Source organism: Pristiophorus japonicus, chromosome 3, assembly GCF_044704955.1.
Source record: "Pristiophorus japonicus isolate sPriJap1 chromosome 3, sPriJap1.hap1, whole genome shotgun sequence".
NCBI classification, from domain to species: Eukaryota; Metazoa; Chordata; class Chondrichthyes; family Pristiophoridae; genus Pristiophorus; species Pristiophorus japonicus.
The window spans coordinates 213273412-213299893 of record NC_091979.1 but is presented as its reverse complement, the minus strand read 5'-3'; the positions used below and the strand labels follow the sequence as shown (position 1 = coordinate 213299893).

General features: G+C 45.4%; 1 protein-coding gene and 2 non-coding genes across 4 annotated transcripts in view; all 3 read left to right on the top strand.

The window, feature by feature from the left end:
* Positions 1-3933: 3933 nt before the first annotated feature.
* Positions 3934-26482, top strand: part of nop58 (NOP58 ribonucleoprotein homolog (yeast)) — a 32369-nt gene continuing 9820 nt past the window's right edge. For both annotated transcript variants that reach the window (XM_070876235.1, XM_070876234.1), the window contains exons 1-10: positions 3934-4057; positions 5597-5673; positions 8005-8057; positions 8829-8953; positions 10651-10787; positions 11226-11290; positions 12293-12427; positions 16442-16587; positions 20457-20583; positions 23817-23980. In XM_070876235.1, the coding sequence (XP_070732336.1) occupies positions 4013-4057; positions 5597-5673; positions 8005-8057; positions 8829-8953; positions 10651-10787; positions 11226-11290; positions 12293-12427; positions 16442-16587; positions 20457-20583; positions 23817-23980 (1074 nt within the window). In that variant the 5' untranslated portion in view covers positions 3934-4012. The remainder of the gene's footprint in view (positions 4058-5596; positions 5674-8004; positions 8058-8828; positions 8954-10650; positions 10788-11225; positions 11291-12292; positions 12428-16441; positions 16588-20456; positions 20584-23816; positions 23981-26482) is intronic.
* On the top strand, positions 5993-6077 carry LOC139260666 (small nucleolar RNA SNORD11B). Its single transcript, XR_011592845.1, has one exon. It is a non-coding gene; the product is annotated as a small nucleolar RNA SNORD11B (small nucleolar RNA).
* On the top strand, positions 16960-17044 carry LOC139260667 (small nucleolar RNA SNORD11B). The gene has a single exon (XR_011592846.1). It is a non-coding gene; the product is annotated as a small nucleolar RNA SNORD11B (small nucleolar RNA).

Genomic DNA, 26482 nt, shown 5'->3' with positions numbered 1-26482 from the left:
CCTCCCTCTCCTCTCCCTCCCTCTCCTCTTGATCTCTCTCTCTCCCTCCCTCTCCTCTCCTCCTCTCCTCCTCTCCTCTCCCTCCTCTCCCTCTCCCTCCCCTCTCCTCCCCTCTCCTTCCCTCTCCTCTCCCTCCCTTTCCTCTCCCTCCCTCTCTCTTGATCTCTCTCCTCTCCCTCCCTCTCCTCTCCCTCCCTCTCCTCTCCTCTCCCTCCCTCTCCTCTCCCTCCCTCTCCTCTCCCTCCCTCTCCTCCCCTCTCCCTCCCTCTCCTCCCCTCTCCCTCCTTCTCCTCCCCTCCCCTCTCCCTCCCTCTCCTCCCCTCCCCTCTCCCTCCCTCTCCTCCCCTCTCCCTCCCTCTCCTCTCCCTCCACTCCCTCTCCCTCCCTCTCCCTCCCTCTCCTCCCCTCTCCCTCCCTCTCCTCCCCTCTCCCTCCCTCTCCTCCCCTCTCCCTCCCTCTCCTCTCCTCTCCCTCCCTCTCCTAACCTCTCCCTCCCTCCCTCTCCTCTCCCTCCCTCTCCTCTCCTCTCCCCTCCCTCTCCTCTCCTCTCCCTCCTCTCCCTGTCCATCCCTCTCCCTCCCTCTCCTCTCCCTCCCTCTCCTCTCCCTCCCTCTCCTCTCCCTCTCCCTCCCTCGCCCTCTCCGTCCCTCTCCTCTCCCGCTTCCTCCCTCTCCTCTCCCTCCCTCTCCTCTCCCTCTCCCTCCCTCTCCTCTCCCTCTCCTCTCCCTCCCTCTCCTCTCCCCTCCCTCCCTCTCCTCCCCTCTCCCTCCCTCTCCTCCCCTCTACCTCCCTCTCCCTCACTCTCCTCTCTCTCCCTCCCTCTCCTCTCCCTCCCTCTCCCTCTCCTCTCCCTCCCTCCCTTTCCTCTCCTCTCCCTCCCTCTCCTCTCCCTCCCTCTCCTCTCCCTCCTCTCCCCTCCCTCTCCTCTCCCTCCCTCTCCTCTCACTCCCTCTCCTTCTCGTCTCCCTCCCTCTCCTCTCCCTCCCTCTCCCTCTCCCTCCCTCTCCTCTCCCTCCCTCTTCTCTCCACTCCCTCCCTCCCTCTCCTCTCCCTCCCTCTCCTCTCCCTCCCCTCTCCCTCTCCTCTCCCTCCCTCCCTCTGTTCTCCTCTCCCTCTCCTCTCCCTCCCTCTCCTCTCCCTCTCCTCTGCTCCCTCTCCTCTCCCTCCCCCCCTCCCTCTCCCTCTCCTCTCCCTCCCTCTCCCTCTCCTCTCCCTCCCTCTCCTCTCCTCTCCCCTCCTCTCTCTCCCTCCCTCTTCCCCTCCCTCTCCCTCACCCTCCCTCTCCCCTCCCCTCTCCTCTCCCTCTCCTCTCCCTCCCCTCTCCCCGCTATCAGACACACATAGACACTGACAGACAGAGAGAGAGACACTAACACTGACAGACAGAGAGTGAGAGAGAGAGACACACAGACAGACAGAGAGAGAGACACACACACTGGAGGGGCTCCGTCCCAGCACGCTGTTGGAGGGCTCCCGGTGCTGCAGTCGGTGAGTCGAAAAAATTTTATTTATTGATTTTTTAATTTTTTATTAATTTTTTTGGATTGATTTATTGGTTGATTTATTGATGTATTTATCATTTATTATTGATGATGGCTCTTTATTTGTAAAACTGAAGTGTTTAATGTTTGTAAACTTCCCTTCCCCCCCCCCCCCACCCCCGTTCCCCCGTTCCCTATTCCTGATTTGTAACCTACGCCTGATTTTCTAAGTATAGGCAAGGTTTTTCTGAGCGTATAAAAATCTACATTCTAAGTTAGTTTGGAGTAAGTTTTCACTGCCTAAACTTTCAAAATGGGCGTAAGTGGCCGGACACGGCCCCTTTTTTGAAAAAAAAATCTGTTCGAAACTGAAACTGTTGTAACTGACTAGAACTGGAGCAAACTAAATGCCGAGAATTGCAATTTCTAAGATACTCCATTCTAAACCAGTTGCTCCAAAAAAACAGGAGCAACTCAGGCTGAAACTTGGCCCCATAATGTGGAGAAATGTGAAGCTATTCACTTTTGTAGGAAAAATAGATAAGCAGAGTATTTTTTAAATGGTGAGAGATTGGGAAATGTTGGTGTTCAGAGGGACCTGGGTGTTCTTGTACACAAATCACTGAAAGTTAACATGCAGGTACAGTAAGCAATTAAGAAAGCAAATAGTAGGTTGGCCTTTATTACAAGAGGATTTGACTATAAGAGTAAAGACGTCTTACTGCAATTATATAGGATTCTAGTGAGACCGCACCTGGAGTATAGTGTACAGTTTTGGTCTCCTTACCTCAGAAAGGATATACTTGCCAGAGGGAGCGCAACAAAGGTTCACCAGCCTGATTCCTGGGATGGGGGGATTGTTCTATGAGGAGAGATTGAGTAGACTCGGCTTATATTCTCTAGAGTTTAGAAGAATGAGAGGTGATCTCATTCAAAATTCTCGTACAAAATTCTTACAAGGATTGACAGGGTAGATGCAGGAAAGAGGTTTCCTCTGACTGAGGAGTCGAGAACCAGGGGTCACAGTCTCAGAATAAGGGGATGGCTATTTAGGACTGAGATGAGGAGAAACTTTTTCACTCAGAGGGTGGTGAATCTTTGGAATTCTCTACCCCAGAGACAAAGATCGATAGATTTTTGGATATTAAGGGAATCAAGGGATATGGGGACAGTGCAGGAATGTGGAGTTGAGGTAGAAGATCATACTGCATGCAGTTTTGGTTTCCGTATTTACGAAAGGATATACTTACGTTGGAGGCAGTTCAGAGAAGGTTCACTAGGTTGATTCCGGGGATGATTTATGTGTAAAGGTTGAGTAGGTTGGGCCTCTACTCATTGGAATTCAGAAGAATGAGAGGTGATCTTATCGAAAAGTAAAAGATTATTAGGGGGCTTGACAAGGTGGATGCAGAGAGGATGTTTCCACTGATGGGGGAGATTAGAACTAGAGGGCATGATCTTAGAATAAGGGGCCACCTATTTAAAACTGAGATGAGAAATTTCTTCTCTCAGAGGGTTGTAAATTTGTGGAATTCGCTGCCTCAGAGAGCTGTGGAAGCTGGGACATTGAATAAATTTAAGACAGAAGTAGATAGTTTCTTAAACAATAAGGGTTATGGGGAGCAGGCGGGGAAGTGGAGCTGAGTCCATGATCAGATCAGCCATGATCTGATTGAATGGCGGAGCAGGTCGAGGGGCCACATGCCCTACTCCTGTTCCTATTTCTTATGTTCTTATGATCTCATTGAATGGCTGACCAAGCTCGAGGGGCCGAATGGCCTACTCTTGCTCCTAATTCTTGTTATGTTCTTATGAGAAGGTAGCTGGCAGCAAGGGGAGCTGGCGGAGGGGCAAACTGGTGAGGGGATGGGCGAGAGGGGAGCTTGCGAGGGGGAGGGGGCCAGAGGGGAGCTCGGAGAGGTAGGGAGCTGGGGGGGGGGCGGGGTGACGTCGGGTGGAGTTGGGTGGGGGAGGGGGCGGTAAGAGGGGAGAGATAGGATTTCAGTGGGGGGGGAAGTTAGGAGCTCACGGGGGTGGGGGGGGAGGAGATGCTGTGGGGGCTGCGAGAGGGATGGGGAGATTGGAGCTCCTCACGGGAGGCGGGGGGAAAGAGCTCATACAGTCCTATGCAGGAAGTCCCATTCACCCAGCAACTACTTTGGTCCACCAACAACTTTCCCGCTAAGCTGCGCGCTCACTGGGGCAAGCAACCCAGAATCTCGTTCGGGGTTTTAATGAAGAGAGTACAAACGACTGTCAGTCTGCAATTTTATCCTGGGGCTCCTCCTCCTTTTGCAATCTGCGCGTGCGCGTTGATAGCTCCACCCCGCCCGTCGGCGTGGTGCGCATGTGCGGCCTGCTTGCCATGCCACGCATGCGCTGTCGGAACGCGGCTCTGTAACGCGCAAGCGTTCTCGGAGGTGGGGGGTGATTCTCGATGACGCGCATGCGCTGTCGGCGGCAGTTCGTTGTGCCGCGTGGTGTGGGTCGGCAGTCGGGGCGACGGGGCCGCTGTGCGAGGAGTGGGCGCCATGTTAGTGCTGTTCGAGACCGCCGCCGGGTACGCCATCTTCAAAGTAAGGTGTTTACTCCCGAGCAGGGCCCCCGAGCCGCACAGCCGACCCTCCTTCCCCCGACCCTCCTCCCCCCGAGCCTCCTCTCGCCGACCCTCTTGCCCCGGGGCCGGGCCGGGCCGGGCCGGGCCGAGCCGAGGAGCCTCCACTCCCCACGACCGGCCAGCTGAGGATGTGGGTATCGGTTTGCGAGCCGAAGCGCGCTGGCTTTGCTCTCCGGCCCCTAGAGTGAGTGTTAAGACACTGGTGCTTACACTAGGTACACGCGGGGTGTGTGGGAGGAGTGAGGAGCCGCAGTCCAGCCCCGCAGGAACCTTGGCGGTTAGTTCCGTCCTTAGCCGCTTTAAAGCTGCAGATGTTCCCCGCTTGCGTCTCACCCGGCCTCCGTGTCAGTTTTTTTTTAAAGCGCTGCATGAGTGGCTGGCGACGTTTGGTTACGTTAAAGTGCTATATAAATGCAAGTTGTTAAATTCCAGTGTTGATGTTCATTAACCGCCTTTCAAATGAGGCGTTGGGCCGAGGCCCCGTCTGCGCTCTCAGGTAAAAGATTCCATGGCACTATTTTGAAGAGGAGGGGAGTTTTTCTCGGTGTCCTGGCCAATGTTTATTCCTCAGTCAACTGCACTGAAACAGATTATCGGGTCGTTGTCACATTAATGTTTGTGGGATCTTGCTTTGCGTAAATTGGCTACTGTATATCCTACTTTACAGCACTGCCGACACTTCAGAAGTGCTTCATTGGCTGTAAAGTGCTTTGGGATGTACTGAGGTTATGAAAGTAACAGTATAAATGCAAGTCACTAGGAAGCAAATATGGCTCATCAGAAGTTATCTCTGATTTGTCCATTGAATCCCCTGCATCTCCTGTGCACTAGGTATCTCCTAGATAACCCAACCTAGCTGAGCTCTCAAATTTGCCATGTGCAGAAAGGGCACAGCAATGTTTATATATCCAGTACATACCGATATTCCACTAACAACCAACTTTTCTACTTGTTGCAGTTGTTTGTTGTGTTTTTAAAGTTGGGTTGAAGTGAGCTACGGTTAATTTACTATCAGTTATAAAGTAACCTGAGGATGATGTTAGTTCTCCATATATTTGGCCCATGCTGGAAAACACTGCTAAATTGTCAAATCAGCTTATAGTTCTCTGCTCTGAAATGCATATGCAGTAAGACATGAGCTTGTCCCAGAGGTTGGGGGGGGGGGGCGACATCATTCTATGTTTGCTTGGGATTACCAATTATTAATTTGTTAATTTACTTCTGCACGGATATAATTACGCAGGTGCCCTCCATTACTTTACCTAAATGATTCTTCATCTTTAAGCCGAAACATTGATATTAAATGGCCCACTCAGTTGTAAGGGCATTCCAGCTGCACGATATCTTGGCCATGCACTTTCTGCTAAATATATGCCTGACTGTTTTTCACTTTCTCTGGCTCAGAGTTGCAGAGGCCGGTTTTGGAAGGTTTGCTCCTGTGCTAATCAAGACATCGCCATTTTGAACTGTGGTCGCTTGGCATTTTTTCTACACACAGGTCCTGGATGAGAGTAAACTCAAGGAAGTGGACAACTTATGGCGGGAATTTGAAACAGCAGAAAAAGCAAATAAAATGTAAGCTATTCGAAGCCATAAGAATAATCCAGCTTTATAAAATCAAATCTTGTATCTGAAATTAGCCATCTGAATCTTGGGTATACCACATCACATCCGCTAAGTAACTGTTAACGTGTAGATATGACTGAGTGCTGATTTTTATTGATCTGTGGCACTTTGCTGTTCAGTGCTAAAAGTGCCTTTGCAGGCTATAGTTGGACTATTAATGTGTAACTTATCACCAACTTCTGTTTAAGATGACAGTAATTGCTGTCTCAACCATCTAGCTGCCATGAGTTCTTATTTGTCAAGAGATGGCCAGTGTCTTGTCCAGCACTGGTACCAGTGATGATGATGACTTTGTCACTCTTCCTGATGAAATGCTGAGGGGTTTTCAGTCACTACCTCATCTGAGACTGTCAGTGCTGGATTGCTTGAGTGTTGTATAAATTAACATTTCAATTTATGTATTTTGCATATATCAAGATGTGGGAGAGGAAGTCTCCCTTGGATATTGGGCTCACTATGGTACCTCGTCCAATGGTCTGCTGTTCATGTGAGCATTCCTGCTGAATGTGGTTGGCCGATTGGATGGGGAGATTGCAGCTGACTTGATTTTATCCTTGCCAAATATCCTTATAAATGCAGTTCTAGCAAGAGTTGCTGGAAAGCAAACAGGAGGACTGAATAATTTTTATTTTCTCTTTCCATAGACCAGAGATGCTGAGCCCAGTGTTGACTTGGCTGAGAGCATCTAACTCAGTGCAGATCAGAGTTCCTGGTTACCGCTGAGTTAGCACATTTCACCGAATGCGGCAAGTCCCATCTCTCCTGGCCCCAGGGGAAAGTCGGCTAGGATTTCTGCTAATTCACATCCACTGTAGTTATGCTGGAATGTTTGCGTGTGGCTATCAGGTGTGAATGAGGTTGGATTTGGCTGCAATACTATCATGATGGAATAGTGTTGCACATAAGAACAGCGGTAGGCCATTAATCCCCGCAACTCTATTCCACATTGAAGCATGGCCACTTGGGTAAGGTCCTGGAGGGGAATTGGCATCAGTGATAATCCAGTAAAAGGTGTTGCATTTATCAGAGGAGGGCAAGAGAAAATAAATGGACGTGTTTATTTGTACTATAAAAATGGCCACCCTTGTCTCTGATTGGTCCCCTTGGAGGATAAGCCACACCCTGAAGTTTCTCTGGAAGGTGTAACTGGAACCGCCCAGCCCAAGTTCTCACGACTTTGCAAATTGTAACTCGATCCACTTTGACTTCCAGAAACCAGAGGATAGATCTCCCCAGAAGCCAACTGCCAGCTGAAGTCCCTTGCCCCCAGCGCTAGTGCTGCCTCCCTCAACCGAAGTCCCTTGCGTCAGCGCAAGTGCTACCTCTCCCACCCCCACTGTTAACAGGTTTATTGGGTATGAAGTGAATAGTGACAGTGTTGTGACTTCTGGATTGGAAGAACCTCTCTCCCCTCCGATCCTTTCCCGTCTCCGCCCGCCCAGGCTCGCTCGCTCGCCCTCCGCCCGCCCAGGCTCGCTCGCTCGCCCTCCGCCCGCCCAGGCTCGCTCGCTCTCATAGAAACATAGAAAATAGGTGCAGGAGTAGGCCATTTGGCCCTTCGAGTCTGCACCACCTTTCAATAAGATCATGGCTGATCATTCCTTCAGTACCCCTTTCCTGCTTTCTCTCCATACCCCTTGATCCCTTTAGCCGTAAGAGCCATATCTAACTCCCTCTTGAATATATCCAATGAACTGGCATCAACAACTCTCTGCGCAGGGAATTCCACAGGTTAACAACTCTGAGTGAAGAAGTTTCTCCTCATCTCAGTCCTAAATGGCCTGCCCCTTATCCTAAGACTGTGTTCTGGACTTCCCCAACATCAGGAACATTCTTCCCGCATCTAACCTGTCCAATCCTGTCAGAATCTTATATGTTTCTATGAGATCCCCTCTCATCCTTCTAACTCCAGTGTATAAAGGCCCAGTTGATCCAGTCTCTCCTCATATGTCAGTCCAGCCATCCCTGGAATCAGTCTGGTGAACCTTTGCTGCACTCCCTCAATAGCAAGAACTCCCTCCGTCCGGGCCCTGGCTCGCCCGCCCTCCCTCCGCTCTCGCTCTCTCTTTCCCCCCCCCCCCCCCCCCCCCCCCCCCCCCACTTCCTGGTCGCTCGGAGGCTCGTGGAACTGTTTGCGGGGTCCTACTTCCGCCTCGGGCAGGAAGCATCAGGATGGAGTCTCGACAGGATGAATACGAAGAACAGAAAAAGTACAGTACAATTAGTCAATCCCAAAATAAATCGCTGATTGGTATTTTCATCTCTGCTTTCTGTCCACAGTGTGAAACTGAAACATTTTGAAAAATTTCAAGATACCACAGAAGCTCTTGCAGGTATGGAAGTCTTGGTCCTATATCAACCGCACTGAAAAGCACTTTATTTGAGTCCGTCAAACCTGCTTAAATTAAGCCTTGATTCCTGCCCCGCAACAGAGATATTGCGCAGCCAAGCTTAGGACAGTGTCAACAGCATTCAGGCCTTTGGATTCCGAGTGCTCCTCTTTCATCTTGACACTTCATAATAAAAAGTGATCCAATCAGTGAGAACAGAGCATAAATCGGAAAGCATCGGGCCTTTGATTGTAATAACATCCTGAGTTATGGGAATCTTCTGGATCGAAAAAAAGTTTTTTTTTTTGGCTGTTAATGAGCTCACATTAACTGGTGACCTGCATCCAGTGCCACTTCAATACTGAAACGTCAACATTGAAAAGAGAATGAGAATGGTGGAATGACACCAATCTTGGCTTTTACAACCCTGTAGATTCTAATTGAAAGAGGGGGCATTCAACATTTTTGAAGTGCTGGGAAGGAATGATTTAGAGTCGGGAACAGTGTACTGAATCTTCATTACAATGCAAGGTGCAGTGGATGGAGTTGTTTGGAAAAGATTTAAGTTCTGATCGTGTTAATATTAGTAAACTAGAGGAGAGCATGAAAGATTGACGGTGAAGGCAGTTGGGGTCACCTATTGTATAACAAGCCTTTTCTTGGATTCTGTTGAGTAGAAGATCCTTGTATCCTGAACTTTAAAAAAAATTGCTGTATTGCTACTGTGAGTTTAGATTTTTTTTCAGTCCTTATCTCTAACTTCCTGTCTTGCAGCTGCCACTGCCTTGGTGGAAGGTAAGCTTGGTAAAAGCCTGAAGAAGGTACTGAAGAAGATTGCCGCAAAAGAAGCTCATGAGCAACTGGCTGTTGCAGATGCCAAACTTGGGGGCGTCATCAAAGTAAGAAAGTTATAACCATAACATTTCCGGTACAGCTGAGCAGCATGTTTCAGTTAACAAGTGTGATGAACAAGCACATAAATGCTGTAATCTTCCTGTCACTTTCACATATGCAAAGTTTGGGGCACTGCGTTCTTGTTTTCCTCGATGTTAAATATGTAATCTGATGAACTACCATCTCTTTCCAAATTGCTCTTCTGACATTGAGATGGTTAACTCTTGTTTCAATGTCACTATCGCTATAGAACTGATCCACTGAAAGTGACAGCGTACACACAGCAAAAACAAATCTCTCAAGTTGAATTCAGTTGTTTCTGCCATTGATGGGTAGAATTTTCAGCACTCTGTCAATGATGCATTTTCATAATTCTGCCTCATCTGTGACGAATCTTCAAGCTTTGTCACTACCTTTGAGATGGCAGAGTTTTTAAAAAATTTGTCAATGTGGCTGTTGCCGCAAGGCCAACATTTATTGCCCATCCATAATTGTCCTTGAGAAGGTGAAGGTGAGCCACCATTTCAGAGGGTAATTAAGTCAACCACATTGTTGTGGATCTGAAGTCACATACACATCAGACCGGGTAAGGATGGCAGATTTTCGTCCCTAAAGACCATTAGTCACCAGATGGGTTTTTACGACAATCCAGTAGTTTCATGGTTCCCACGTCCTTCCCTAAAGAAGATGGCTTGACTATTTTGGTTCAGGCCACAGTCAGGGATGAGCTTTCACTCTGCCTGAACTTGCCAGGCCTGGAATGTAATCTTGATACTGACAGTCTGTACAGTCCTTCCTACAACAGGTCTGTGCTGTAAATTATGTTCACAGGTGCAGTTTTGTAATGTGTGTGTAGTTCTATCATAGAACTTGGATTTTGTAATATAACTCTGATATTTTTATGGTGTGCATGATCTGTGAACAAACAACGGTTGGGTACACTGCAACCTTGCTATATATTGTGAGCAATTGGCTGTAACCAATTTCAGTCCCCCCAACTACTCCTGTGATTACTTATTTCATTCCCCTCAGTTTTACTAAATGAATTAGCACACTTGTTAGCAGGAGTTCAATGACTCAAGCAAGTAAACTGTTAAGTAATTATGGTGGTAGTTCGTGTTTCATGATTAGCTATCATCCCACACATCAGTATATTGCAGCAGCATTCTTAATGCAATTTGAGAGCTGTACTTAGTATTCTCACACTGTTCTTATTGTGCATTACCAGCATTAATGAATGAGCAGGAACAGTAAGATTATTGGATGTGATTGGGGTAACATTTGAGGATGGCTATGCTTAGATTTTTTTCCCCCTGTCGGCTGATTTATTAAATTAAAAATAATAAAACAAGCATTTCACACAAACCACTTGCTGCCTATATTTCAATGCTGCAGTGTCATAAACGTAGTAAACATAAGACATAACATAAGAAATAGCAGGAGTAGGCCATTTGGGCCTTCGCACCTGCTCCGTCATTCTATAAGATGGCTGATCTACCTCAACGGCACCGCCCAACATTATCCCCATATTCCTTGATTCCTTTAATATCCAAAAATCAATCGATCTCTGCCTTGAATATACTTGAATAAAAATACATGCTCGTTATAGGGGGTTACAGTGTACATGGGAATTGGGGTTCTCAATGGTTGAATGGAGAAGGGGAGAGTACGCTAATCGAGGCAGCTTTTTTTTTGAATGCAGGACAAAATTAACCTGAGTTGTATTCACAATGCTACTGTCGCAGAATTGATGAGAGGAATCCGGACTCAGGTGAATGGACTGATCACCGGCTTGCCACCTCGTGAGATAAGCGCCATGTCTCTTGGTCTTGCACACAGGTCTGTATGAGTCCCATGTGCCAACTGAAAAGGATAACTTCACTAGATTTGTTTTCCAGTAAATTCCAGTTGCTGTTGACACAACGCTATGGCTAGCTTCTAACCAGTTAGTAGCTACTGGTGCACATAGAATGCTCAAAGTTTCCCAGGTTACTATAATACGTAAAACCTGTAATGGGATGAAACCTGTTGCAGCTCATTTGTGTCCAACCTGTATAATTGGTACTGTAGAGGGATTGATTGAGGCTTGTGCTGTATATAACCTATATTGGGCAGAGGACAGGGTTGGGTGGTCTTGTACTGCGTCTAACCTGTATTGGACAGAGGGATCTAGTACTGTGTATAATTTGTAGACTCGTGCTATTTAGAACCTATACTGGGAGGAAATGAAAATAAGTGTCAGGTAGTATAATGTGTATATTTCCTGTTTTGTTGCAGTCTGTCCCGTTACAAGCTGAAGTTCAGTCCTGACAAGGTGGACACTATGATTGTGCAAGCGATCTGTAAGTTCAAGTTTAATCAGCATCGGCACCAAATGTATGAAGTGTTTGTGCTAGTATTGCATACATTTGATGTGATCATTCAATGTCTTATCAGTTGCAGAGATCAACTGCTGGAAACATAATCTAATTCATGGAAAGACTTCATTGTTTCCTTCCCACAGCAAACCCCCCCCGCCCCCCAATCCCATATTTTGCCGGGTACACAAAAGATAATTATACTCGTGAGACTATTGGCTGTGGTTTCTGCTCCCACTTGCGATCCAGCGTCCCTCTACTGGAAGCTGCAAGTGTGTGGGTGTCGCAGAGGGAGGGCTTAGCCTTGACTGTGGGTCTTCTACATCTGAATGGCCTGCCAACACTCGCTGCTTTGGCTCAAGTGGAAAAAAATAGCTACCTGAGTGAGATACTGGAAGGTTAACAGCCCACATGAGCAAGAACCTGGGTTTTCAGGCGACATGGGGAGGAAAAATTGGGGGAGGAGGGCAATCGCAATTTCCCGTGTATTGTAAAAAGCCTTGTTAGATGAAACTAAGGGTAAAAAATTCCACTGTTTCAGGATCTGATGGGTTTTTTTGTACATCAGTGATCCCAACTCGTGATAGGATATGGTTATTGAGTTTCCCAGTCTTTGCCTCTGATTTCTTGACACTGGGTTTAGCCAGTTGGGGGGGGGGGGAGAGACAAACAGTTTGATGGAGTTGAACAGAGTGACAAAAGCCTGAGCAGGTTGCCTGCCTGCCTCCGTTCCCTGGGAGTGCCACTAGTTTGAAGATGAGCAATAAAGAATACAAATGGTATGTCATCTGTGATGTATATTCTGCAGTGAACGATTGTACAGAAAAATAGTCAAGTCAAGCTGAGATACCGTATACAAAAATCAGGGCTCCGGTTAATTTGTTCTGAGGAGGGGGTTGAATTATTCTAAAAGCACCAATATAATGAACAAATGACAGGGCAGCCTGTGATTTTTGTAATTCTCATTGAATTCTCTGCTGCCTGTAGCCCTGCTGGATGATTTGGACAAGGAGCTGAACAATTACATCATGCGCTCCAGAGAGTGGTACGGCTGGCATTTCCCAGAACTTGGAAAAACCGTCACTGATAACTTGGCATACTGCAAGTGTGTTCAGAAATTAGGTATGTTTTTTTCTTCTCATTTCCAGTTCTTTCTTCATTGTGCACCCATTAAACTAATGAAGGAGCAGGAGTGGGAGCATTCAGGAAAGGGTAAATTCAAAAGCACTAAGAGAAAAGTCAAGGCGGTAGCGTGGAGTGGCAATTGGTTAAAAAAAATAGGCTGTGTGGGTCAGGAAGGGATAGAGAGCTTAACAAAGGTAATAGGGCATTAGTGACTGAGTTGACATAGAAAAATAGAAAAAAGTTAAAGCTAAAGGCACTAGATCTGAATGCACAAGGCATTTGCAACAAAATAGATTAATAGCACAGTTAGAAATAAATGGGTTTGATCTAATAGCCCTTACGGAGACGTGGTTGCAGAGTGACCAAGGTTGGGAATGAGAAATTTCCTGATACTTGACTTTTAGAAAAAATAAGTAAAATGGAAAAGGTGGGGGGAGCCTATCAAGGATGAGATGAAGGCAGTCGAGAGAAAGGATCTTGGCTCAGAAAATCAATTTGTGTGTAGCTAAGAAACAACAAGGAGCAGAAAACACTGGTGCACGTAGTTTATAGGCCTCCTCACAGTAGTTGTAGTGTTGGGAGGAGTATAAATCAGGAAATTAGAGGTGCATGTAACAAGGGTAATAGAGTAATCATGGTGATCTTTAATCTTATATACTGGGCAAATCAAATTTGCAGTAATCGTGTGGAGGACAAGTCCATGGAAAGTATACAAGATAGTTTTCTAGATAGTATGTTGAGGAACCAACTAGGGAACAGGCTACTTTAGATTTAGTATTGTGCAATGAGACAGGGTTAATTAATAACCTTCTAGTAGTAAAGAAGTCTGGGGAGCAGTGATCACAATATGATAGTTTTATATTGAGTTTGAGTGATAAATCCAAATCTAGGGTCTTAAATCTGAACAAAGCAAACTACGTAGGTCTGAGGGGCGAGTTGGATAAGGTAGATTGAGGAACTAGATTAAAAGATATTCACAGCAAATATACATTCTCTTAAATAAAAAATACCACGAGGTGATCCAACCATGGGTAACGAGATTAAAGGAAAAAGGCTTATAATGTTGCTAAAAAGAGTAGTAAGCCTGAGGATTGGGAGAATTTTAGAATTCAGCAAGGATGTTTGAGAAACTAGAATGAGAGTAAACTAGCAAGAGACATAAAAACAGATTGTAAAAGCTTTAATAAGTATGTAAAAAGCAAGATTAGCAAAAGTAAACATGGGTCCCTTGCAGGCAGAGGCAGGTGAAATTATAATGGGGAATAAGGAAGTGGCAGAGATGTTAAATGAATACTTTGTATTTGTCTTCATGGTAGAAAACACAAAAAAAAAATCCATAAATAATGGGAGCCAAGGTTTAGTGAGAATGAGGAACTTGAAGAAATTAGAATTAGTAAAGAAATAGTGCTGGAAAATTAATGGTATCAAAAGCCAACAACTCCACTGGACCTGATGGCCTACATCCCAGGATTTTAAAAAGAGGTGTTTACAGAGAAAGTGGATGCATTGGTTCCCTAGATTTTAGAATAGTCCCTTTGAATTGGAAGGTAGCAAATGTAACCCTGCTATTCAAGAAAGGAGGGAGAGAGAAAACGGGAAGCTATGGGCCAGTTAGCCTGACATCATTAGAGAAAATGCTAGAATCTATTCGGGACTTGGTAATAGGGCACTTAGAGAATCAGATTTATGAAAGGAAAATTGTTTTTGATAAATCTAAGTTTTGTTTGAGTTAACTAGCAGAGTCGATAAGGGGGAACCAGAAGATGTAGTGTATTTGGATTTTCAAAAAACGTTTGATAAGGTTGCCACATGAGGTTATTACACATTAGCATGGATTGAGAATTGGTTAATGGTCAGAAAACAGTAGAAATAAACAAGTCATAGTCGGGTTGACAGGCTGTAACTAGTGGGGTACCCCAATAATCTGTGCTTGGGCCTCAGCTACTAACAATTTGTATCAATGACTTGGATGAGGGAACCGAGTGTAATGTAACAATGTTACTTCTATTTCTTGTATTCTTTTCTTCTTCCCTGTCAAAAGAACAGGCAACCAAACTGCTTGTAGGCCATTTAGCCCATCGAGCCTGCTCCGCCATTCAGTGAGATCATGGCTGATCTGTGACCTAACTCGATATACCTGCCTTTGCCCTATATACCCTTAACAAATATCTATTAAATTTAAAATTAAGAATTGACGGAGCATCAATTTCCATTTTCAGAACAGAGTTCCAAACTTCCATCATCCTTTGCGTTTAGAAGTGTTTCTTAACTTCACTCCTGAAATGTCTGCCTCTAATTTTTAGACTATATCTTCAAATCCTAGAATCCCCAACCAGTGGAAATAGTGTTTGTAGCTACCCCATCAATTCACCTTAATATCTTAAACTTCAATCAACTCACCCCTTAACCGTCTACATTCCAGGGAATGTAACCCTAGTTTGTGTAATCTCTCCTCAGAGACTTGGAGTCTATGTATCATTCTGCCAAATCTGCACTGCACTCGCTTCAAGGCCAATATATCCTTCCTATGGTATGGTGCCCAGAACTGTTCTCAGTGCTCCAGGTGTTGTCTAACCAGGGCTTTGTATAGCTGTAGCATAACTTCTACCCCCTTGTATTCTAGTTCTTTGCCAGCATTTCATTACCCTTTTAAATTATTTTTTGTACCTGTTCATGACATTTTAATGATCTATGTACATGTTCCTCCAAGTCTCTTTGGACCTCCACTGTTTCTAGCTTTTCACCATTTAGAAAGTACTTTGTCCTGTCCTTTTAAGGTCTAAAGTGGATGTACTCACATTTGGCTGAATTGAAATTAATTTGCCACAGCTTTACCCATTTGCTTAATTACTAATATCTCTTCGAAATGTTATGCTTCCATCTACACTGCTTATAATGCTGCCTATCTTTGTCATAGGCAAACTTGGATATGTGGTTTCCTATTCCATCATCTAAGGCGTTGATAAATAAGGTGAATAGTTGCGGCCCCAACACAGATCCTTGCGGGACACCACTAATTCATCCTTCCAATTAGAGTACCTGCTTCCTACCACTCAGCTAATTTCCTAACCAAGTCTTCATTCTATGAGCTTCATCTTTAGCTAACAGTCTCTTCTGTGGGACTTTATCAAATGCCTTCTGGAAGTCTATATAAATAACATCCGTAGCCATACCCCTGTCCACTACTTCAATCACCTCTTCAAAAATTCAGTCACGTTTGTGAGGCATGACATACATTTCATAAATCCATGCTGGCTCTCTGATCAACTGAAAATGTTCACGGTGTTCATTCACTCTATTCTTAATTATAGACTCTAGCAATTTCCTTACAAATGTTAGGCTAATTGGTCTATAATTCCTTGGTTTCCCCTTCTCGCCTTTCTTGAATAGCAGAGTGACATGCACAGTTTTCTAAATTAAAGGTTCCGTTCCTGAATCGAGAACTTTGGAAGATTATAGTTAGGGCATCTTTCTTGATGGTTTGTGAAATCGGGAACTTCTCATGCATTTGACCTCGTATCTTACTGTTCAGTGGTGCATAATACAGTTAATGGGATGAGCTGCTCCACTTGACTGCCCTACAGAATGTTGATTTGCACCTAGTGAATAGATACTAAATTGTAACACAATATTCGAAAATACTTTGAGCAAAGCATCTTTTTGTCAATTCCTTTCCACCAGTGCCAGCTTGCCATCTGGCACTTCGTCCATGCAATCGTTCTTTGTGCCTTAGCATCAACATGACAGCAGTATTACAGGAGTTAATATACGGCTCAACCATGGACAGTGCAGCCAAGCCCAATCTTGCCTGAGGTATGCACCTGTGCACTTTTCAGCTGAGGCAAAGAAGTCAATTGCTACAGTGCCCCAACCTCCACCTCGGCTAACTTGACACGGACCTGAATCGAACCTGGGAATTCACAATTTCATCAATGGCCATTTCAATTTATTGGAGCTTGCTAGTGTGATACATTTAGTTGATTTTTAGTCCTTGTGTATTTCACTCAACAGGAGACAGAACAAACACTGCCACCACAGACCTTTCAGACATTTTACCAGAGGAGGTGGAAAGTGAAGTGAAGGTTGCAGCTGAAATATCCATGGGAACAGAGGTGTCTGAGGAAGACATCGAGCACATTATACACCTTTGTGATCAGGTTGGTGTTGCTGATTATGTTGTTGGGCTTTTGTGTAGTGTACTTCAGGGAAGTGATTTTTGTTGAATTTTCTTTTTAAAGCGAGAGGGATTTTAGCTTTGGAAAATAGAAAACTTTTTTTTAAATTTCAGTCAACTTTTATAGTACTGTTTTGTGATCTGCAACTGGGTTGAGGCTGGCCAAACACCTTTTACGCGGAGCAATCATCCAATGTGCAACATCAATTCATGACTAGTTGCCTGGATTCTGTTAAATGGTGTAATAATTTATCCCGTGATACATGTAATCCTTTTTTAAATGTTTCCTTTCGTTACTCCTGCACCTATTTTCTATATTTCTATGCAGCGAGGTGGCCAGTGTCCTGTCCAGCACTGACACCAATGATGATGATGACTTTGTCACTTTTCCTGATTAAATGCTGAGGGGCTTTCAGTCACTACCTCATCTGAGACTATCAGTGCTGGATTGTTTGGTCACACCTTACAAGCGCATCCATGTCAGTGCTGTAATCCTACTTCTACACTGATGCGCATGTTGTACAAAATGGCTTTCTGCAGATAGCAGATGTGTTCTGGAATAAGTCTGTAATGTAGCACTCGGAAAGTCAAGTTTTTGTCTTTTTTTCGCTAATTTGTTTCCCCCATCTCTACTGAAAGTGTTGAATCTTCGCTGTGTTGCAGTTCCATAGACCCTGGGCCTGAATGGCCATTGATCATGTGTGAACCGAGACAGTGAGTGTTAGCAGGCTATTTACCCCTAGGGGGCATTGCAAACAAGCCTCGTCCTGTCCTCCATGCACATGCACTGTCCAGCAGTAACCACTAGATGGCAGTCTGGTGCAACAACCCCAGCTATATTTCCTTAGTCAACTCCAGGGTACCTAGGGCTGCTTCTCCTTATTGAGGTCGGTGGGGTACCTGACATAATGTGCTTCATGCAGTTCTGAATTTTTTTTTTCTTTGATTAGAATAAAGAATGGAGCAGTACTTTGAACAAAATGTACTTAATTGCATTTTTCTTTCCCTTTTAAGTTGTATGCAGCCTTGAACTTGTCTCGAGCTAGTGATCCAGAGACACGAGTTCAAATCCCAGCACAGAAGCTGGAATAAAAAGCTGCTATCCGTTATGTTGACTGTGTAACAACCAGATTGTCATAAAATCACTAACCTCCTTTAGGGAAGGAAATCTGCCGCCCTTACCTGGTCTGGCTTATATGTGACTTAAGACCCACTCTTAACTGTCCACTGAAATAGCCTCGCAAGCCACCCAGTTGTACCAAACCACCACAACAAACTATAATAAAACCGAACGGATCCGGCATCGACGTAGGCATTTGATTTTGACATGACAAAGTCCTCCTCACTAATAATTGGGAATCAAGCAGCATCCTGCTAATGTACACACAAATCTCAAAGGTCTTCCACAGGCTTTTACATTGTAAATACCGTGCATGTGCAGAAATTTAAAGGGCCCATGTATTAAAAGAAATGGGCTGCGCAGAACAAAGTGCAGCTTACAGGGAACATTAATTCTGACAGTCATACTGACCTTTCGGCCTACATCCCAGACTCCCATCACCACCACTGGGTATTTCCTATCCCACCAGCAGGACAGACCCACTAGAGGTGACAGCACAGTCGGGAAAGAGTGGCTCTGGGAGTCCTCAATATTGACTCATAAGAACATAAGAAATAGGAGCAGGAATAGCCCATTTTGCCCCTGGAGCTTGCTCCGCCATTTAACACGATCATGGCTGATCTGATCCTGGCCTCAACTCCACTTCCCTGCCCGCTCCCTATAACCTTTGACTCCCTTGTCGTTCAAAAATCTCATCAGAAGTCTCATGGCATCAGATCAAATATGGTCAAGGAAACCTACTTGCCTTCCTCAGCTGTGAATCAGTACTCCTCCATGTTGAACACCACTTGGAAGAAGCATCGAGGGCAGCAAGGGCACAGAATGTACTCCTGGTGGGGACTTGAATGTCCATCACCAAGAATGGCTCAGCAACACCATGATTGACTGAGCTGGCCAAGTCTTGAAGGACATTGCTGCCAGATTGGGATTGTGGCAGGTGGTGAGAGAACCAACATGAGGAAAAATCTACTGGATTTCATCCTCACTAATCTACCTGTCACAGATGCATCTGTCCATGATGGTACAGGGAGGAGTGACTACCGCACATTACTTGTGGAGACAAAGTCCCATCTTCACTTTGAGGACACCATTGTGTTGTGTGGCACTACCACCATGCTAAATGGGATAGATTCAGAACAAATCGAGCAACTCAACTGTGCATGCACGAGGGCTGTGGGCCAGTAGCAGCATTGTATTCCACCACAATCTGCAACCTCGTGGCTCGGCATATCCCTCACTTTATCATCACCATCAAGCCAGGGCATCAACCGTGGTTCAATGAGTGTAGATGAGCATTCCAGGAGCATCACTAGGAGTACCTAAAAATTAGTTGCCACCCTAGTGAAGCTACAACAGGACTACATGCATGCTAAACAATGGAATCAGCATTCTATGGACACAGCTAAGCGATGCCACAGCAAATGGATCAGATCAAAACTCTGCATTCCTGCCATATCCAGTCATGAATGGTGGTGGACAATTGAACAACTAATGGGAGGAGGAGGTTCCGTAAATATGTTTGCAACCATCTTAAGCCAGAAGTGCTGAGTGGATGATCCATATCGGCCTCCTCCGATAGAAGTAGGAATGTTCGCTGATGATTGTATGCACAACATTCGGGCTTGGGATAATAAGTGGCAAGTAAAATTCGTGCCACGCAAATGCCAGGCAATTACCATATTCAAGAGTGTCTGACCACCTCCCCATAAACATTCAAAGGGATTACCATCGCCAAATCCCGCACCATCAGTGTCCTGGGGAGGTGTGGTGGTCACCATTGACCAGAAACTTAATCACATAAATACTGTGGCTGCAGAGCATGTGATGGGCTGGATATTCGGAGGGGAGTGACTTGCCACCTGGCTCCCCAGACCTCTACCACCAAGAAGGACAAGGACAGGAGGCGCAAGGGAACACCGTCATCTCCAAGTTCCCCTCAAAGTCACACACCGTCCTGATTTGGAAATATACTGTCGTTCCTTCATTGTTGCCGGATGCCCTCCCTAACAGCATTGTGGGAGTAGCTTCATTCACCACATGGATTTCAGTGGTTCAAGAACGCAACTCGCAACCACTTTTTTTGAGGGCAGTTATGGATGGGCAATAACTTCTGCCCTTGCCAGCGATGCCCACATCCCGTGAATGAATTTTTAAAAAACTACTTGAGGCTGCACAAACTTGTGCATGTGTTGATCCCTGACCTAACTCAGGATTCAACTGTGTATATGTACATTTTATAATGCAGCCTCTTGCCACAGAACTTTCCGATAAAGGATATTGATTTACTTTCTAGCTTCAGAACAATGTCTCTATTGGGGCCTCCAGTGACAACGGCATAGTCATCTTCAGATTTTGTTTTATGTACTCAAGATGGGGTGAGGGGTGAAATGTTTTCTATGTTGAACACCCACTTCCAGGTTTGGTATAGCAATCTTAGTTTGTTGAGTAAAGCTCAGTAAAGTTACCCATGCTGTATGGTCACCAGCCAACTTGTGGCTTCACTGAATTAGTTTGTTGCAGTTTTGTTCTGTGAACCTATGCCTACTAGGAGTTGAGACTGAAAGTCCAGTGCTAAATCTTTGTTCTATTTCATCCCTGACTTCTGCATTTATTTTAGCAAGTTTCTGCATGCCTTTCATTCCTATTGCAAGGTGCCATATATTAAAACCGAGTTAATTGTGAATAAATTCTGATCGAGATATGACAAGTTTTGTTTATCCTGTCCCTTCAAGGTAATTCAGATCTCTGAGTACCGTGCCCAGCTCTATGACTATCTGAAAAACAGAATGATGGCCATTGCTCCCAACTTGACTGTGATGGTTGGAGAACTGGTCGGAGCCAGACTGATAGCACATGCAGGTGAGTTCTTGTTGTAAAATGTATATACATTTTATCTGAGAATCTGTGGGTCTTGCACTGTCTAATAATTGAGCATCCCTATATTATGATGCCTACAATACTGGAAACGCTCTTCTAATTTGAAAAGTTATTTCCAAAGTAAATTCAAAGGGAGGTGTAAAAGAAGCCCCTTTCTAACACTCCTGTTAACTCCTGTAAATCCTGCTTCCTGTTGGAAAACGTGTACGAGAACCAACAGTATTCTGAAAAGAAAATCCAACAATACTTTAGTACATGATCAGTGCTACTGAGCTGAATAAAATCAACAAGGTGAATAGTTAATTCAGAGACCATGGTCCAGAACTTAAAGAAGGGTAACTTTGAAGGTATGAGGCGTGAATTGGCTAGGATAGATTGGCGAATGATACTTAAGGGGTTGACTGTGGATGGGCAATGGCAGACATTTAGAGACTGCATGGATGAATTACAACAATTGTACATTCCTGTCTGGCGTAAAAATAAAAAAGGGAAGGTGGCTCAACCGTGGCTATCTAGGGAAATCAGGGATAGTATTAAAGCCAAGGAAGTGGCATACAAATTGGCCAGAAATAGCAGCGAACCCAGGGACTGGGAGAAATTTAGAACTCAGCAGAGGAGGACAAAGGGTTTGATTAGGGCAGGGAAAATAGAGTACGAGAAGAAGCTTGCAGGGAACATTAAGGCGGATTGCAAAAGTTTCTACAGGTATGTAAAGAGAAAAAGGTTAGTAAAGACAAACGTAGGTCCCCTGCAGTCAGAATCAGGGGAAGTCATAACGGGGAACAAAGAAATGGCAGACCAATAGAACAAGTACTTTGGTTCGGTATTCACTAAGGAGGATACAAACAACCTTCCGGATATAAAAGGGGTCAGAGGGTCTAGTAAGGAGGACGAACTGAGGGAAATCTTTATTAGTTGGGAAATTGTGTTGGGGAAATTGATGGGATTGAAGGCCGATAAATCCCCAGGGCCTGATGGACTGCATCCCAGAGTACTTAAGGAGGTGGCCTTGGAAATAGCGGATGCATTGACAGTCATTTTCCAACATTCCATTGACTCTGGATCAGTTCCTATCGAGTGGAGGGTAGCCAATGTAACCCCACTTTTTAAAAAAGGAGGGAGAGAAAAAACAGGGAATTATAGACCGGTCAGCCTGACCTCAGTAGTGGGTAAAATGATGGAATCAATTATTAAGGATGTCATAGCAGCGCATTTGGAAAATGGTGACATGATAGGTCCAAGTCAGCATGGATTTGTGAAAGGGAAATCATGCTTGACAAATCTTCTGGAATTTTTTGAGGATGTTTCCAGTAAAGTAGACAAAGGAGAAGCAGTTGATGTGGTATATTTGGACTTTCAGAAGGCTTTCGACAAGGTCCCACACAAGAGATTAATGTGCAAAGTTAAAGCACATGGGATTGGGGGTAGTTTGCTGACGTGGATTGAGAACTGGTTGTCAGACAGGAAGCAAAGAGTAGGAGTAAATGGGTACTTTTCAGAATGGCAGGCAGTGACTAATGGGGTACCGCAAGGTTCTGTGCTGGGGCCCCAGCTGTTTACATTGTACATTAATGATTTAGACGAGGGGATTAAATGTAGTATCTCCAAATTTGCGGATGACACTAAGTTGGGTGGTAGTGTGAGCTGCGAGGAGGATGCTATGAGGCTGCAGAGTGACTTGGATAGGTTAGGTGAGTGGGCAAATGCATGGCAGATGAAGTATAATGTGGATAAATGTGAGGTTATCCACTTTGGTGGTAAAAACAGAGAGACAGACTATTATCTGAATGGTGACAGATTAGGAAAAGGGAAGGTGCAACGAGACCTGGGTGTCATGGTACATCAGTCATTGAAGGTTGGCATGCAGGTACAGCAGGCGGTTAAGAAAGCAAATGGCATGTTGGCCTTCATAGCGAGGGGATTTGAGTACAGGGGCAGGGAGGTGTTGCTACAGTTATACAGGGCCTTGGTGAGGCCACACCTGGAGTATTGTGTACAGTTTTGGTCTCCTAACTTGAGGAAGGACATTCTTGCTATTGAGGGAGTGTAGCGAAGATTCACCAGACTGATTCCCGGGATGGTGGGACTGACCTATCAAGAAAGACTGGATCAACTGGGCTTGTATTCACTGGAGTTCAGAAGAATGAGAGGGGACCTCATAGAAACATTTAAAATTCTGACGGGTTTCGACAGGTTAGATGCAGAAAGAATGTTCCCAATGTTGGGGAAGTCCAGAACCAGGGGTCACAGTCTAAGGATAAGGGGCAAGCCATTTAGGACCGAGATGAGGAGAAACTTCTTCACCCAGAGAGTGGTGAACCTGTGGAATTCTCTACCACAGAAAGTTGTTGAGGCCAATTCACTAAATATATTCAAAAGGGAGTTAGATGAAGTCCTTACTACTCGGGGGATCAAGGGGTATGGCAAGAAAGCAGGAAGGGGGTACTGAAGTTGCATGTTCAGCCATGAACTCATTGAATGGCGGTGCAGGCTAGAAGGGCTGAATGGCCTACTCCTGCACCTATTTTCTATGTTTCTATGTTTAATACCTGTCTGCATTGTCAGCTGAACTTAGCTGCGTCAGCATTTGGAGCACCGCAGGTGGCCTCAGTATTCTCTGGGCTAGGTAGGTGCAAATGAGCCAGGGTTCCTGTTCTCGATCACCATCTAATGACAATACCACCAGAGTCTGTTTCTTACACAAACTGTGGGGCTCGGCAGCAATTGCATTACTGGCTGTTATTGGTACCAACTGAGTGATCAGTTGTCTTCTGGAGCTCACATTGTTACTTCCACCTTTGGTGTGGTTAATAGAACTATCCAGTACAAATGTCTCCTGTTCAATACCAATCAAAACTTTTACACTGAATATTGGTACTGTCCAGGAAACCAGTTGCGGCTGACAAATGTCTGTTGATACATTGCTGCTACAGTTGGGCTTTCCCAGGCGTCAGCAGGCCTTTCGTTTGATCGTCCTCTGGCTCTCTCCTGGTATGCATATGTATATTCTCTCCCTCTCTTTCCCCAGTAGGGGTGATTGGGTAGTGATTACGTCTGAGAACCCTGACTGGTTTTTGAACACACAGGGTGACCAGTTGCAGCAAACTAATTATTTATAATGGCCTTTTAATCACAAACCTTCATACTTACCCCTCACATTCCAATTGGTGTGAATGTATATGGTCGAATGACTGGTTGCACTCTTCTTTCCATAGGTTCTTTGTTGAATCTAGCAAAACATCCTGCATCCACTGTGCAGATTCTGGGTGCAGAAAAGGCATTGTTCAGAGCACTGAAGACTAGAAGAGACACTCCAAAATATGGTCTTATTTACCATGCATCATTGGTTGGGCAGACCACGCCAAAGAACAAGGGGAAGGTAAGCACTGAAGCCCCTCATTGTACAGCAAACAAACGGTGTGTTTTTGCTTGCTTGTGAATTTTGTGCTAATCAAGGTGAAAGCTTTTGGTGCTGGAAAATGGAACCCTTTGCTTTACAGGTCCGTGTCGGCATCAAACGCTCCTGGCCAGGTGCAGCACGGGTTAGATCCAAAGTAAAGCTTCCTCTACACCTCAGAACCTCAGAAGAGCATCCTTTTGTTATTCCAGTATGACAGTTTTCACATTTCCCACACAACCTATGCTATAGCTTCTTTGAGCTTATACATTTGTGCAATGATTTGTACACAGTCAATGTATTCACTGAGGCATATGAAAGCATGGGCCTTACGCTTAACATCCGTAAGACAAAGCTCCTCCACCAGTCGGTCACCACTGCACAGTACTGCCCTCCAGTCATCAAGATCCACGCGTGGCCCTGGACAACGTGGACCATTTCCTATATCTCGGGAGCCTCTTATCAACAAAGGCAGACATTGATGCGGAGATTCACCACCGCCTCCAGTGCGCCAGCGCAGCCTTCGGCCGTCTGAGGGAAAAAGTGTTTGAAGAACAGGCCCTCAAATCTACCACCAAACTCATGGTCTACAGGGCTGTAGTAATACCCGCCTTCCTGTATGGATCTGAGACATGGACGATGTATAGAAGGAACCTCAAGTCGCTGGAGATATATCACCAATGATGTCTCCGCAAGATCCTGCGAATCCCCTGGGAGGACAGGTACACCAACATCAGTGTCCTCGACCAGGCTAACGTCCCCAGTATTGAAACACTGACCACACTCGATCAGCTTCGCTGGGTAGGCCACATAGTACGCAAGCCAGATATGAGACTCCCTAAGCAAATGCTTTATGCGGAGCTCCTTCATGGTAAACAAGCCAAAGGAGGACAGCGGAAACGTTATAAGGACACCCTCAAAGCCTCCCTGGTAAAGTGCGACATCACCACTGACACCTGGGAGACCTTGGCCGCAGACCGCCCTAGGTGGCAAAAGTCTATCCGGGAGGGCGTTGAGCTCTTAGAGTTTCAACGCAAAGAGCACGAAGAGGCCAAGCGCAGGCAGCGGAAGGAGCTCGCGGCAAACCAGCCCCACTGACCCCTTCCCTCAACAACTATCTGTCCCACCTGTAACAGGGTCTGTGGCTCTCGTATCGGACTGTTCAGCCACCAGAGAACTCACTTTTGGAGTGGAAGCAAGTCTTCCACGATTCCGAGGGACTGCCTATGATGATGATGATGACACATTTGTGCCAAATTAGTGCTAGGTTAGAAGTTGATCAGTGCTGTACTGGAATATTATTGGAACATGGTCCTTTGGCTCAGTCCCAGCCTGTTATCTGTCTCGGGTTGTGCAAAACGCTGGCAAAGTCAACAAATATTGCCTGTCACTCAAAAGTGGTGATGGGCCTTCTCTCTGAAGCACTGCAGTCCTTGTGGTGTTGGGGAATTTCCTGCTATTGACTCTGACTATGAAGGAACAGGATGGCATCTCACTTGGAGATAACAGTTGATATTGCTGCGTTTGTGCCCCTTGGTGGTAAAGGTCCCAGGGGAGGGAGGTGCTGTTGAAGTCTGAGTTGCTGTAGTGCAGCCTGTAGATCGTACTTACTGCAGCAAACATGTACCAGTGATTAAGGAGGTGGTTATTGAGTCTGTGAAACAAGCTGCGATGCCCTGGATGACGTTGAGCTTCTTGAGTGGTATGGCTGCACTCATCCAAGTGAATGGTGAGTATTCCATCACACTGTTGTTTGAGCGCTGTAATGGTGGGGAGGCTTTGCGGTGTCAGGAAGTGAGCCACTCTTTGGAATATCTAGCTTGTGCCCTGATTTGGTTAGTCTGATTAAGTTTCTGGTCAGTGACACTGAAGGCCTTCCCATTGGGAGGGTGATATTTGAGGTTTGGGAAAATTCATTGCACAGATTTGATTTAACCTGTGCTGTACTTGACCTGGAAATTAAAAGTGAAATGGGTTTGAGCAGTCTCAATCCAGTTCCCACAGCACAACTCTGGCAGTCTTATGCAGATGTCATGTCAAAAATGGAAAAGTTGGCATCACCTAGGTCACTAATGTCAGAAGATCCTCGGAAAGCAATTTTCCTCTGCCCCCTGGGCTAGAGAAGAGAGGATCAACCAGGGTTTCCACGCTCAATATCTATATGATGGTAAATAAAGCAAAATGCTGGGGATCAGAAATAAAAACAAAATGCCAGAAATACTCAGCTGGTCAGGCAGCATCTGTGGAGAGAAAGAGTTACTGTTTCAGGTCGATGACTTTTCGCCTGACCTGAATTTTTCAGCATTTTCTGTTTTTATCTATATAATGGTCCTGCAGCAAGGTGCATGTATGTAGATGTCAGGTAAGGAAAGGGTTATTCAGCTGAAAAACTGCTGACACTTGCCAGAATAATGGTTACTTCCACTAGAGGGGAAATGGGATATGAATTGTAAGTGCTAGCAACTTCAAAGTGGGTTGGGATGG